The 14,356-nt window shown below is 37.8% G+C and overlaps 4 protein-coding genes across 5 annotated transcripts in view; 2 read left to right on the plus strand and 2 right to left on the minus strand.

The window, feature by feature from the left end:
• Nucleotides 1–1,653: 1,653 nt before the first annotated feature.
• LOC119084373 (M-phase phosphoprotein 8-like) lies at nt 1,654–4,420 on the minus strand. The gene is made up of 4 exons (XM_037194325.1): nt 4,178–4,420; nt 3,451–4,110; nt 2,966–3,383; nt 1,654–2,344 (listed from the first exon to the last, which is right to left on the minus strand). Exons 1-4 carry the CDS (start codon nt 4,295–4,297, stop codon nt 1,866–1,868), a joined length of 1,677 nt encoding a protein of 558 aa, XP_037050220.1. The 5' UTR covers nt 4,298–4,420; the 3' UTR covers nt 1,654–1,865.
• Nucleotides 4,421–5,679: 1,259 nt separating this feature from the next.
• Nucleotides 5,680–6,915, plus strand: LOC119084394 (probable 18S rRNA (guanine-N(7))-methyltransferase). Its single transcript, XM_037194359.1, has 3 exons — nt 5,680–5,800; nt 5,858–5,895; nt 5,965–6,915. Exons 1-3 carry the CDS (start codon nt 5,765–5,767, stop codon nt 6,716–6,718), a joined length of 828 nt encoding a protein of 275 aa, XP_037050254.1. The 5' UTR covers nt 5,680–5,764; the 3' UTR covers nt 6,719–6,915.
• On the minus strand, nt 6,738–7,791 carry LOC119084389 (dnaJ homolog subfamily C member 30, mitochondrial). 2 transcript variants are annotated; one of them, XM_037194352.1, is made up of 3 exons: nt 7,673–7,791; nt 7,286–7,615; nt 6,827–7,225 (listed from the first exon to the last, which is right to left on the minus strand). In XM_037194352.1, coding segments are annotated over exons 1-3 (699 nt in total). In that variant the 5' UTR covers nt 7,674–7,791; the 3' UTR covers nt 6,827–6,857. The 2 variants fall into 2 exon arrangements, with proteins under 2 accessions (XP_037050248.1, XP_037050247.1); XM_037194353.1 differs by having other exon boundaries at nt 6,738–7,225; nt 7,286–7,767.
• A 2,032-nt stretch (nt 7,792–9,823) lies between these two features.
• The window catches only part of LOC119084372, a 33,862-nt gene continuing 29,329 nt past the window's right edge, over nt 9,824–14,356 (plus strand). Inside the window, exon 1 of the mRNA XM_037194323.1 lies at nt 9,824–10,406. Coding sequence (XP_037050218.1) covers nt 10,361–10,406 — 46 coding nt within the window. The 5' untranslated portion in view covers nt 9,824–10,360. The remainder of the gene's footprint in view (nt 10,407–14,356) is intronic.

The raw sequence follows: 14,356 nt of genomic DNA on the forward strand, positions 1-14,356 counted from the left end.
TAAATCTATCCTTTTACAAAAGGTGACGAAAGGCGTTTTGTTCGAAAGCTATCCTTTTACGAAAGGTAACATAAAGGCGCCTTGTTCGATCCTATGGAATTTATCCTTTTACGAAATGTATTTCAGATGCGTTTCGTTCGATCCCATAGACAGTAAGACGATATATCCGAGTTTTTGGTGCGTTGAAAGAGATTTAATGCTTTTGCAAGCAATCTTAACAACCTGAAAAAAATCTGTTCTAATGCTTGGTTCAGTGCTAAGATTAAAACCTTTCTTTCGTCAAGTGCTATTTTCATTGATCGATGCAAAAGTTGTTGTTATCATTAGACTCGCTCTAGACTTTTAGAAGAGGTGTCATACTGATACTGTAATACTAATGGATTGTAATATATGCTGTTAGCAACGCACTTCCAACATGAGTGGTACTCTAAATAGAATACTGAAATGGAACGGTGTATCGAACAGACACTGTAAAAAAAAATTGGATTTTTTTTTTTAAACAAAGTAGTAATCTATTTGGCAGCTGTAACACGAAGCACTTTTGCTTGCAGTGCGTTGCTGTTAGGTATCATCATAGATCATCTTTAAGATACAGTACTTTCAGGCGTAACCTTGCTTCAGTTTCGTTAAATGTTTCGTTCATTTCATTCATTCATTTGTATGAGATTTTTTTAACGTGGATGGCATTTCAAACGGCCTTCAAGATGATTTATAGAAAAAAAAAATTGGTATTGAAAGATCGAATTAAACGAATTTTGGTGCAATAATTGCGATCATAGTGATGTGTCATAAGAATTTTATTGTTGTCTGTGATCCACAGCATGCCAAGCTATTTTTGCGACCAGGATTTAATTTTATTAAAAAATCTATTTTCCCGTCACTAGGACGAAGTAAAGCGCTGAATAGTGTTGGGAAATTTCCGTTCTAGTAACCGTGGAAATTCTGATATCAACATCCAAGCGACAGCTCAAAACCAGCCAGCCACGCAGTAATCGAGAGGTACTGACCGAAAACACCTCATTTAATGAAATTTGTTTAGATTTGTCAGTGTGAGGTAAGTTTAAAGTTTAGGAATTTTCCGGGTCAATTTTTGGGAAAACCCATCTGTCGATGCCATATTGATTAATAAGAAAAATGTTTTTTTTCGCAAAATGTTACTTGATAAGGTTTAAAAAAAAGAATTTTCAAGAAATGTTTGATTTCAATTTTCCCATACAAATCGCTTTTCCGGCCGGAAAAACGATTTTCCAGAAAAAAATGGTTCTGCAGTTTTTCATGCTCAATCACATGACATAAAGAAAAAATTGGAAAAACATGAAGCGAACTAATTGATACAACTTGCCCGGACTACCGACTACGGTGGTATTATATCGATTTAATCGTTCTTGGATTCTTGGGCGACCATGATTCTCAGAATAACACTGCGGCCGACAATGAATACCTTTAACATTCTGAAACCACCTGGTCTATCGCTAGACGATGGTAAAACGCCGGATGGACTGATTCCGTGGAGTAGAGGAAAAGTAATAATTTGGGATTCAACTATAAAAAACAATCTTGCTTCGTCATACTTGCATAATTCGTTAAAAAATGCATGGTCGGTCGCAGAAGAAGCAGATAGACGCAGTTTGATCAATAAAATTGCCTCGCAAATTTCATTTCATCTCTTTATTTGAAAGACTTTTTTTTGTTCACATTCATACCTTATTCATATACTAAATAAGTAGTAGCTTAAAGTCAACGGATTCAAATGCTCGAAACTAATCGGAAAAATAAATCAAACACCAAATTCGATGTTCTCCTTACTCAAGAAATTATTCCTTGATTTAAACAAAAAATTGAAATCTGACATTAATAAAACATGCTTAAGCCTTTCGGCTCTTCTTTTTCGGTACCTCGTCTGAAGGATCCGTCTTGCTCATAAATGCTTCGATCAAATCTGGCGAATCGACATTATCTTCCGGCTCCCAGGTGTCTTGACTCGGATCGCATCCCTTCCAGCGGATAAGGAAATTCTTCGTCCCGTCATCATTGTACTGAACGTCAACGATTTTCTCCACTTCCCAGTCCTGTTCAGCATCGTCAATCACCTGTTTCTTGGCCGCTTTCGTTGCTGGTTTCGCCTTGGCTGGTTTGGACGAGGTCTTTGCTTTTTTTGCTGGCGATTTTGTCTTGGTGGCAGTGGATTTCGACGATTTTTTGACCGATTTGGATTTGGCTGCTTTCGATGGGGACTTTGCGGGGGAATCCAGAGCGTTTTTCTGTTTGGATTGATATTTCTTCAGAACCTCCGGACAATTTAGTGACGTGGCCAGCTCCCACGTGTTGCTCGATGATGGCCAACCTTTTTGGAAACGAATTTTTTGAGATAAGAAATCATTTCGCGAGATGCATTATCAGTAGAAATGAGCGGGATGGTGATTTTTACGAAAAACCAACACGACTTGAGATCACAATTTCAAATACTCGGAGTTCGTTCACCAGGAAATCTTAGGACACTAGCGACTAGACACAGTATCTCTTGGTGAGATTACATGGTTTCCATTGGTGCGAACAATGAACTTTATTCAAACCGTGACCTTAGGGATCGTTCGTATGTCACGCGTGTTTTTCTAACACATTCTTAACCATATCTTGCATGCCTTTCGCACGCATGACACACTTACGAATGGCACTGATTACTGAATTGGAAAATTGAGCAATTGGTCTACAAGTCGTTGAAATTATTAATTTGTACAAAATGGTAGAATGGGTTTCCTCCATGGCTAACCCGCACAAAATGAACCGAACACGAAACGATGTCATCCATAGAACCATAACCACAACTTATTTTTCTTTGTTATTTTGACAATTTGCATTGTTAATAGTGTTGAGGTTATGGCTCTATGGATGACGGTCTGACCTTTAATTTCACCTTGGAAGAAACCTATACCGATTTGTATACCACAACGGGTTCGACTCTTACCTTTCCACTTTAAGAAATAATATTTCTTTCCCTTCTCAATTTTCTCCCCGACAATGTCCTCGACCTCATAGTCATCGTCCTTCTTCGCCGATTTGGTCGATTTTGCTTTTCCTGCTGCTCCCTTCTTCCCTTTCGCTGCTTTCGAATTTCCTTTGGATTTGGACTTCGATTTGGAACCATTCACGAATATTTTGTCATCTTCGCCCTCCGTTTCTTCGACTTCAGCGTATGTGAGTTTTTTCGGTGTACCGCGTACGCCGCTGGTGCGTTTGTTCTTTTTCGATTCCTGGTATTTGCTGATCAAATCGGGACAGTTCAACGAATTCTCGGGCTCCCAAGTATCGTCGTCCATTTTGTAGCCTTTCCAGCGAACCAGGTAGTGTTTGACACCGTCCTCAATTTTTTCGTCGTAGATCAACTACAGAAAATTGAAGAAAATTGTAAGATATTTCCTCTACAATATGGCGTCCATCAGCTGCACTTACCTGTACTTCGTACTCTTTTTCGCTTTTGTCCTTTTTCGGCTTTGTGCTTTTTTCCCGTTTCGGTTTAACTACGACATCCTTCATGTGTTCTTCTCTATATCGGGCAATAATTTCCGGGCAAGACAGAGAACTCTCGGGTTCCCATGTGTCACCACTGGCATCATAATTCTTCCAACGAATCAAAAAGGAAGTTTTCCCACGTACAATTTTGTGATTGACGATGTCTTCCACCTCATACTCTTCATCGCCATTGGCTGCATCGTCATCATTGTCATCGTTTGCAGTCGACGTTGCATTTTTCGCTCTTGACCGCTTTGCCGGTACATCAGACGCAGACGATTTCTCCTTTGCGGCCGATCTCTTTCGACTTGTTCCAGCCGCTTGTTCGGCATCAGGATTACTTTCCAAATATTTCTGAACAATATCGGGACAATCAAGACTGCTTTCCGGTTCCCAGGTGTCGTCGGATGGTGGACAATTCTTCCATCGCACCAAAAAGTGACGAACTTTCTTTTCAAATTTGTGGTCGATAATGTCTTCGACCTCGTAATTACCATCATCGTCATTGCTAGCAACGGGTACGGGTACTTCTGTCACCGTATCATTCTTCTTGCGACCCTTTTTCTTTGGGATTTCTAAAGCTGGTTGATCAGCGCCTTGCTACAAATTTTTGTTTTTTGTCAACGACGAAAACATTTTAGGCGCATTCAATTCACACAAAGCTTACCAGTGGATCGGCATCGTCGGCATCGTTTACCGCTCCTCCATTTATGTCAGCATCGTTATCAATATGTGTGTCCTCAGTCACTCCATTCGAGCTGTTCTTCTTCAAACTTTCTTTTCGCATTGTTACTGCGATTTTTCGATTATTTATTGGAAATATTTAACCAGAAATATCAGAAGTCTCAACGCAGCGTCTATAAAAATGGCGCTTTATGAAAAATGGCTACGTTGAAGTTTGAAATGCAGGTCTCTGTCGGCAAAAATCTAAAGCAGAACTTTCGTCATATTGACACAGATGGCAGCTTGAAAACGGCACGAGTTTTAAAACCATCCATTGATTGAACCGACACATTTTCTGTTTTATGGTTTACTGGTACCAACATAAACGTCGAGAAAAAGCCCTAGAGAGAAAAAAAGTTACGTTCTCAGAACAGTCTATGGATGTACAAATTTTGGCTCCGCGATTTAATTTAATAATTTCCTTTACTAGGGAAGGAAAATGGGCTAAAGCCCTCGGACATTTTTACTCGCCTGGATACGAAATATCAAATTCCTTCTCGCGTTAAAAGAGAGACAGACCAATTATTTAACTGGTCTCGATGATATGTCAAATTTTTATAAACAAAAATCGTGTAATTTTGAAATTGCTTTTTTTTGCTGTTTTGTTCGTTGTTATTGAATTTTAATTAATTAGTGAGCTGCCTAAAAGGTACAAACGTGAAAATATTGATGAAATGTGCATGTTCATTTGCATCTGTGAGTAGTCTAGAGGAACAGCAGTCTAGACTACTGCATCTGTGATCAGTCCAGAGGAACAGACTACTGCATCTGTGCCTGCATCAAATGGAGAAAGTGCAGCAAACACCACTAAAATTTGAATTTTAAGTCAACGATTCGATGAAAAAGTGAACCGAAAAATACATTTCAACGCTTCCTTGTATGAAAAAGACGCTACGATAGAAAGACCTCCGCACTTTCCATTTTGAATTTCGACCGCACTTACCGCGTGAATTAGAGTTTCTTTCAATGCATAAGTTTCGGTGTTTATAGTTCTATAGACTGTTATGATCAGAGCGAGAAAACCGAAGACTAATTATTATAACTTGCCTGGGGTACTTGTCAAAGTATTTGCTTCTCTTTCAACGTGGTACATTGAGAGCGAGAGGACAGGAGACCAGTTTATTTTAACTTGCCTTGGGGTACTTGTCAAAATATCATCTTCTCTTTCATTATAACACTATATTGTCCCAATATTTTTTAACACCTTTGAGTTGATCACGAGGGCGCTGGCAGCAAAATTTTCAAGCTATATTCCATTGACTTAGAACAGCTTTCAAAAAGTTCAAAACCTGTCGATATTTGTGGCTTGCGCGAATCATTCTATCACCCGATTATCGCCACCTGTTGTAATTTCTCCCAGTCCTGTTTATAACATCAGCGCATGCATTTGTGAAATGTCAACCAAGATTTCACATAACCTCACTTTTGTCAGTGGATATAAAAATATAAACAAAAAGCGTGTGCACGAAAAGAAACTCTTGAATTTGAATTGTTGCTTGACACAAAAGTTTTATTCGATCACAGCGGAAGGATGTCTCGACCGGAGCATAAAGCACCACCAGAAATCGTAATTTTGTTAAACTACGACGAAACGATCACTTTTCAAGCGAATTTCTAATTTCAGTTTTACAATGAGGATGAGGCACGCAAATACACCAGCAAGTACGTTACAATGTTACGCTTAAACATGGCTGGAACGATTGTCTAACTGAAAATTAATTAATTTTGCAGCTCCCGTATTATCGAGATTCAAGTTTCAATGTGCGAACGAGCCATCGAACTGTTGGCCCTTCCCGACGACCAAAATTGTATGATACTTGACATTGGCTGCGGATCCGGTTTGTCTGGTGAAGTGTTGACTGAACAGGGTCATGTGTGGATCGGCATCGATATAGCCAAAGCCATGCTGGACGTAGCTGTCGAACGTGAATGTGACGGAGATTTGGTGTTGGGCGACATGGGTCACGGTATGCCATTCAAATCGGGCACATTCGATGGGGCTGTTTCCATATCAGCACTGCAATGGCTGTGCAATGCCGACAAAACGAGCCATCATCCGCAGAAACGGTTGTACACATTTTTCAGCAGCTTATTTTCGTCGCTCACCCGTTCCGCTCGGGTTGTGTTCCAATTTTATCCGGAGAATTCCGATCAAATCGAGCTGATCACATCGCAGGCGATGAAGGCGGGCTTCTTTGGCGGTTTGGTCGTTGATTATCCGAATTCGGCAAAGGCAAAAAAATATTTCCTTGTACTGATGACCGGTGGCAGTGCCGAATTGCCGGCAGCATTGGGTACAGATGTAGCGGAAAACAATCGCATTGCGTACACGAAGAAGCGTGAAATGGCGAGGCAAGCGCGTGGAAAACCGCTGAAGAAATCGAGAGACTGGATTCTGGCGAAGAAGGAACGAAGACGACGACAAGGCAAAGAGACCAGAGAAGATACGAAATACACTGGCAGACGGCGTCCGTGTAAGTTTTGATTGGAAATTCACATTTTGTTATTGAAAATAAATTTAATGAAAATCGAAAACAAAAAAGAGAAAAATATTTACAAGGCGGATAGACTAATCAATTAACAACGACCAGTTTGGCCAACGACAGTTTCACTTCACATATGAATTACCTCTTCGTCGATTCACTGACTTCATCCGGTTTTTTTTCGAATAGCGTGCTTCCGTAGAGAACTAAAATCATTAAGACCATGCCACCAAATATCGTGATCTCGTACTTTCCGCTGTTCTCTTGACGCAAATTTTCAGCTGGTTTACCATAAAATTTCTTCCTAGCCGCCTGACTGCGTTCAAATGCCTTCCCGTAATGTTCATTGTTCCATTCATCAAAATTGAAGATCGGTGTTCGGCCCGTCGCTGTCGGCGCTTCGGTACGTTTCATATGCCGTTTATAGAACCGGGTCTGTGCATCGTCTTTCACTTCCTCAACCGTTTCTTCCACATCTTTATACTGCGCCCCAGCAGTATGAATGATTCCTATTGGAATAGTAGAAAATCATTCGTATTCTGACAAGGGAAAAACTCATCACAACAAACCTTTGTCGTACAATCGTCTGAGCTTATAATTTCCCAGTATCTCATATGCGTCACTTATATCGCGAAATTTCTCTGCTGCGTCTGCGGAACCTTCATTTCTATCCGGATGATACACTTTCGATAAATTGTAGTATGCTGCCTTCACGTCCACCTGCGTGGCCTTGGGCGTCAAACCAAGGACATCATAGTGACTCTTTTTACGTAGAATGTTCCCCGTGGAAAAGTTACATTTTCGGTTGGTGTTGTCGAATGCAAACAGCGAACCACAGTAGTTGTGGTAAGTTCTTCCGCATTTTGTTAAGATTCGGGGGCACACGATTGGAGTCATCACGGCGGAGTACGAAAAAAATGGGTTTGTTTTAGAGGAAAGGAACTGAAGGAACTAACTCAATTTACGCGATACTTGTCATGTTTCTATCAGAAGGTTATTGCTTGTTATACAACCAAAACACAAACGAATCTGTCGGTCGTGTGTCAAATCTTATTTTGACATCTCAGAAATCTTTCCCGTCACACTCACACACACACACCCCACACACCGCAACCGCCGTGAAAGTGAGTGTGTTTGAAATTTTATGGTTGCGTTCACATAGTTGGCCAATTGAATTTTTTTAACGGTCAACTGGAGTATGTACTGAAGGTTGTGAAAGAACCAGGTTAAGTTAACTCTGAGTTGATCACGAAGGCGTTGACAAATTGTATTGTTTTGTTACATGAAATGGAGAAACCTCGTTTTGCGTTCAGCAAATTGTATTGTTTTGTTACATGAAATGGAGAAACCTCGTTTTGCGTTCAGCAAATTGTATTGTTTTGTTACATGAAATGAAGAAACCTCGTTTTGCGTTCAGCAACTTCTTTAAATGTGTTACATGAAATAATCGGTTCAGTTCGAATCACTTTATTTATTTTGCATTTTAATTTCGGCTAATTGTGTTCGTCGTAGAAATCTGTGTCAATACTGATTTTGCCTTGTCCTATGAACCTGTTAATACAGTATTTGAAGCATGTATTTTTGGAAACACAAATTGAGTTCAGCGGCTACGAAGTTTATATGAAAAAGGGAACGTAACAAAAACAAAATTCCGAATTTTCCTAAAAAACATTTTCTTCAAGTTGGTTTCACACACAATCTGTACTGAGTGCGTTTATCGATTTCGGTGTCACCCGCCTTCGTGGGTGTCTTAACCTGGTTCTTTCAGAACCTTGTATAGGTTTCTTTCATCGTGCGGTAAAAACGAATTTTGACAGGCTGAAAACAACCGACCGTCATCCACAGAAGCAAACATAACCGCAACATAAACAAATTTGTTCGTTAAAACTTCAAAGGGAGGTTGTGTTGGCTTCTCTGTGGATGAAGATTGACATTTTGAACGACCTTGGAAGAAACCTATGTATCAGTACTACCACACACATTCAATCTACTTATAGTAGGTACATAAACACTGAAGGTAATGTAAACACCCAGATAATGCAAGGCTCTCTACTTTCAGGTGAATTTTAGCTTACTTATGTAAAAGTTCAGACAGAACAGTTTAAGACTCTCACGAAGGCAAGGTTCTGAAAGAACCAGGTGAAGACAACTCTGAGTTGATCTCGAAGGCGGTGACATACAATTGCGTCAACGGCTGCGAAGTTTATATGTAAAATGGAACTTACCAAAAACAAAATTCTGAATTTTCGAGAAAAATATTTTCTTCAAGTTGATTTCTCACACTATCTGTTTATAAAATTTGGTGTCAACCGCCTTCGTGGTTGTCTTAACCTGTTCTTTCAGAACTTTAGGTGTCCTAACCTGTTCTTTCAGAACCTTGCACGAAGGCGGTGACACACAAATTTTGACAAATAAGCATATACTGCCAAGCAAGCATATGCTGCCTTTATACACAATAAATATAAATCGACATATTTTGAAGAATCGGCCATACCTCCCTAGAGAATAGCGAAAGTGTGTTGTTGGATATATCCGAAGGAACTAACGATGGTAAGAGAACCAACTGCATTTGTGGCACACCTTCTTAATGAGCGCATAGATTCCAAGTTTGTTATGATTCTTAATCTTTCACCACCCACGGCGTTTATCAAATCTTTTACTTCCTTTGATTGTATTTAAAAGTGGTAGATCACCAGAAATGCTACTAATTCCTTGTAATAGCAATCCGCCGAAATAGCCACTTGCGTGCAATATATTGTGGGCATAGACCGTGTAGTCCATTTAGTCAAGTGAATTTGCACTGACCGATCGAGTTATCCATCAATGCAATATGTAGTTATTTATTTACCAAATAAAGAAAAATTTCGACCTCACACAATGCCAAAACAAACACGCATACACACCATTTCACACTCTCAAACAATATAATGTCGCTCACATCGCAAATTCAGATTTACAGAAATTTATGAATGAAATAAGCAGAGATTCTCGCACACACTTATGTGGCGCAACAACTATGTATAGTTTACTTACACATGCTAAGGCTACTATAGCCACTTGCTTCACAGAATGTCTCAACATTTTTCTTATTCATAAAATTTTGATTCAGTCTGCATTCCGTCTTCGACTGACGTTGACTTGCGTGTGTGCATAGCTTACAATTTTCTCGTCTTCTTTGCGATATTATTTTTCTAAGTTTTCGTAATTTATGCTTTTGTTGCTTTCGTTTATTCGTAATATAAAGAACAGAACCAAACCCAGTGTAATTTGAGCGTAATTTACAATATCGTAAAGATTTGAACAAATCATTGTCGGTTGTTTTATTGCTACACGCACCGAATGGCAACACACCGGTATATTCAATAAAACAAATTCAATTAATTGAATGAAACATTGTATTGAAGAAAATTGGACAGAAATTCGTTCGTAAATGTGTGGTCGATAAGAGGAGACACAGTGAGATCGTTTAATAAAGAAATAAAACCATAACGCAGAGAATTCGTATCGGTTCAGCTTAATTTGCATAAAATTCTCATAACGATCGGTTGAAGTGTCATTTGTCTTTTTAACGTTGTCGGACCCCGGCATTTATCATAATTAGAATAAATAAAAATATTTGAAAAAGTTTTCGATTAAAGACAATTATGATGTGGTTAATTGTGTGTATGGCTGCAGCAGTTGTAGGAAGAAGTGAGTTTCGTATTTTTAATTTTTTCTATTTATTGATTATAGATCGTAGGTGTTCTGTTTTTTGATAGAGGTGAGGCTATGAACAGATTTTTGTTTGTTGTTCTGAACCATATGATTCAGCAGGCTGTCTGTCACACAAATAGCTATTCTGCTAACTAGTTAGTAAATTGGGTTATTTTGCGCACTAGATGTTAATTTGCCGATACGAGCGAAGCTAGCAAGTCAAGCAAAATGTACAAGCCATTTTTACTCAAAAAAGGATCTTAGGGACGAAAAGTCAATGAAAGTATAATGATTACAGTTTCATTGCGAAAAGTGATTCGCATAAGTCACATGAGTTTCAATAGGGACTGTCCATAAATTACGTAATATTACACAAAGTGCGACCCGCCTGCAAGTGGAGACATTGGGAATGTTATTAGAGAGAGAGAGAGAGAGAGGAAGGTTTAGCCTAGAGCACATACTGACGTCCATATTTCATTGTTGCCATAAAGGTTTTAAATCATTGACAGCTCCATCAATTGGAAATTCCACACAATTTTTAACGTAGCTCACCCTTAAGCTATACGTTACGTGTTACACCATAAGTCCGCCAAATATTTAAATATTTTCAACTGGCAGGTTGACAAAATACCACTAACTTCATGTAACAAATGTCAAAAACTGTGCGTTAAAATGTCCCGATATGCGTTATGTTTTGAAATGAACGGCGTACTTACGGCGTAAATTACGTGAAATTTCCCAAATATGAATTTTTGATTTGTCAAAATGCATTCTTTTGAGTTATAACTGTGTCCGTCAACACTGAATTGCGGACGTCATAGTGTCCTTGGCGTTTTTCAAGCTGACCGGTGAATTGTTTCATGTTTCATTGAACTGTGTCTCTTCGAAATTCCTATCTAAAAGACTATGTAGAAAAAGCTCTCATAGGTTGGTATACCACAGTAATAGACAAAATTTTACAGATTTTTTTTACGTAATTCATCGATCCATTAAAAATTGGTCGTGGCTCTTCTCTCTGTTTTCCGGTTGGCCAATTACAATTTTTATCAACGTAGAGTAGAGTCAAATGGTGGTCTTAAGCATAATACTGTAACATGCCCTCTGTAAACGTAACAAATTGACCAATTTTAAAATCGGTAAAGAAAAATAATTATTTTCGAATTATAAATTATTGCTATAGTCGATTAAATTGCCAAACATAACAAAAAATTGGTTTGAGTTTTCAAGAATAAACGAGAGAGAAAAAAATCCAATTCTTAAGGGATCGCACAAAAATTGTAAAGGTTTTTTAATATTCGGAAACGAATTATCTACACACCCAGTAATCGAATGCCGACACGCAGCCGGTTACTTGTCTTGCCATACATTCATATTTAATTCTATTTAATCGTCTTATTCGTTTCCCATTTGTTCTCTTTTCATATCATACCTGATGTCCTTAGATTTTGTCGTTACAAAATTACAAAAAATGATACAACAAAGAAATCACAAAAAAAGAATATTTCTAACAAATTGAAACATTAGGCTGCAGATCATAGAGATTATAGCTGGGAGCATTGTTCATATTTTGAAAATTTTCTACTTAATACCACACAAAATAAGCTACCGAAGATGTCCTAATGGAATGTTACTTTATCTTCCATTCTGCCAGTTCTAAATATTTTCTGTGCAATTTGCGATTGAATGATTTGCAAAAATCTAGAGGGCAATGGCTCTTTGAAGATTATATTAATTTAGCCAATTGACAAAATAAAACAAAAATGTTTCGATCCGGTAAAGAATTCGAAATTTTTTGGCATTTTCTTTTTGTTTTGTTTCACAGCACCCGAGTGAAGTCGAACATTATAAGTAAATGGAATTTCGGAAAGTTCGTTTCTCACTTGATTGTAACAAATAAGAAATGGTTATTTGTTTACCAAGGGGAGAAAATAGGAAATTCCAACAAGAGCGAAAGTTTTAGGATAGAGCGAGACGAGGGTCGCAATTTGTTCGACTTGCAAAATCCTAATTTCTCACCGAGGTAAACACAAAAATTGCCATCCCTGCTTAGCGGGAATAACCGTTTATCCATGAAACAACATCAATTTATTTTATCATTTTTCAAAATCAAAACAAAGTGACACTCCCATGGAAAACAAGAGTTGAGAAAACAACATATTTTCCACCTGAACTGTCATCAGAGATCCCACTTGGAGAAACCTTTGCAAAACACATAAATTTACACATTTGCAAAGGATTCTCCAAGTGGGATAAGTTATCATCCACAAACCAATTTTTCCTTTAAAAGTAACACATTTTTGCATACTTTAATGGTTTTACTTTTTCAAAAAAAGAGTTTGGTTCAGAGAAATCATCAAAAAACCAATATTTTTGCGCACAAATGTAGGCTACAAAATTGTCAAATGGTGAGCGTTCTTAAAGAAGTAAAATTTTGACAAGTACACTGGTAACATAAACACAAATTATTTCATTAATTTTAATTAATTTTGCATCAATACGAAAACCGAACACCTTTTTACATCAAAAATGTCAAGTTTCACTGACAAGTAAATTCTTCACGAACAAAATCGGCCGTGAAGAATCTAACCTCACTGTTAATTTTGACAGGTTTAACTGAGCGACAAAAGTTAACGCCAGTGAATGAAATAGAATTCTTGTACGCGCCCTTACAATTTCATGATTCACGAGATTTTCTTCCTCATTTACCTCATTTAGTTAATTGTTGATAAAAGGTAGTACAGTTCCCTTTTCGTGTAATCTTTATGGATCTGAGGTGAGGGCAAGGTGAAAAGACCTGACTTTTCATTTTTATCTCGATTTAAGCTATTGAGCTATCCTTGCACATATATTTGTCAGAATCAGAACAAAACCAAGTTGTTTATACAAAACTGTGATCACATTTAATTCTCAGATCTTAGGAATTTCACCGGCAGTTCCAACGCTCAACACAATTTAGAATTCAAAAAGTCATTCTGATCCTTGTGATCTGTGGTGTTCCTCAACATTTTTCGGCCCAAATGCCATAATTTGGTTACAATGACCTGCGAAATTAATTAAAATTTTTGCATATTTTTTGGCTCTTTACTCAAATTATAGCAACACACACGCCCCATGAAAAGCATCATTATAATTCTTGCGTATTAATAAGAATGGTTCGCAGCAAAACCATTTTTTTTTTGTATTTGGTTGAGAATTCATGGGACTTCCATTCCACAAATCTCTTTCTGAATTGTATACACAAACATTTCAACTGAACTAATCGAATAAAATCATTTTTTTGTGGGAAATTATTGCCTAATTGCCACTGAAATGCTCATGTTTATTGATGTATAAAAATATACTTATTCGAAATCGTTATGGGTATTTTCAGTTTAAATATGTTTCACGATGGCTTATAATGACTCAATTTACATTAACATTTTATGATAAACAATGACGCATTTATTCATCTGAAATTCTTCTTACTAAATGAGTGATTTTTTAACACAAAAAAATACAGGTGATTCTTATCCATGTGGATATGGATGGAAGGTTAATTATTATTGGAAACTTACAATAACAGCAAACAGCACATCTGTGGGAAATTTTGGGTATCTACAAGAGGCAATCTTGTATCTCGAACCGAGGGAAGAGGAATACAATTTTCTGAATGTATCGTTATCTTGGTCCCGTTCCTAATATATGGCACTACCTCTCAACTGTTTATATTCCTTGGATATTGTATTGAACCTTGATCAAAACGACTTGCTTCTTTTACCGAATGGCAGTAAATAGCCAATCCGAGCTCTTTTCGTGTCGATATAGCGTACTCAAAAAATGACTATTCTTAGATAGCAGAACAATGTTCGAAAAAAAAACTGAAAGATGTACAGGGCGAACGCTCCAGATTTGTTTCAAGTTTCGATCTCTGATTCTACTAATTATTATTTCTGATTCGATTCGATTTA

Source organism: Bradysia coprophila, unplaced genomic scaffold, assembly GCF_014529535.1.
Source record: "Bradysia coprophila strain Holo2 unplaced genomic scaffold, BU_Bcop_v1 contig_732, whole genome shotgun sequence".
NCBI lineage: Eukaryota > Metazoa > Arthropoda > Insecta > Diptera > Sciaridae > Bradysia > Bradysia coprophila.

What these genes read in the sequence shown, in the direction of transcription:
- LOC119084394 (XM_037194359.1), top strand. Translation starts at nt 5,765, where the DNA reads ATGTCTCGACCGGAGCATAAAGCACCACCAGAAATC. An exon ending in ATAAAGCACCACCAGAAATC is followed by an intron (nt 5,801 to 5,857) that starts GTAATTTTGTTA and finishes TTCTAATTTCAG; the next exon opens with TTTTACAATGAGGATGAGGC. An exon ending in GCACGCAAATACACCAGCAA is followed by an intron (nt 5,896 to 5,964) that starts GTACGTTACAAT and finishes TTAATTTTGCAG; the next exon opens with CTCCCGTATTATCGAGATTC.
- LOC119084389 (XM_037194352.1), bottom strand. An exon ending in CAGACGATTGTACGACAAAG is followed by an intron (nt 7,226 to 7,285) that starts GTTTGTTGTGAT and finishes CTATTCCAATAG; the next exon opens with GAATCATTCATACTGCTGGG.
- LOC119084373 (XM_037194325.1), bottom strand. Translation starts at nt 4,297, where the DNA reads ATGCGAAAAGAAAGTTTGAAGAAGAACAGCTCGAATGGAGTGACTGAG. An exon ending in CCGACGATGCCGATCCACTG is followed by an intron (nt 4,111 to 4,177) that starts GTAAGCTTTGTG and finishes AAAAATTTGTAG; the next exon opens with CAAGGCGCTGATCAACCAGC. An exon ending in TTATTTCTTAAAGTGGAAAG is followed by an intron (nt 2,345 to 2,965) that starts GTAAGAGTCGAA and finishes GTTTCCAAAAAG; the next exon opens with GTTGGCCATCATCGAGCAAC.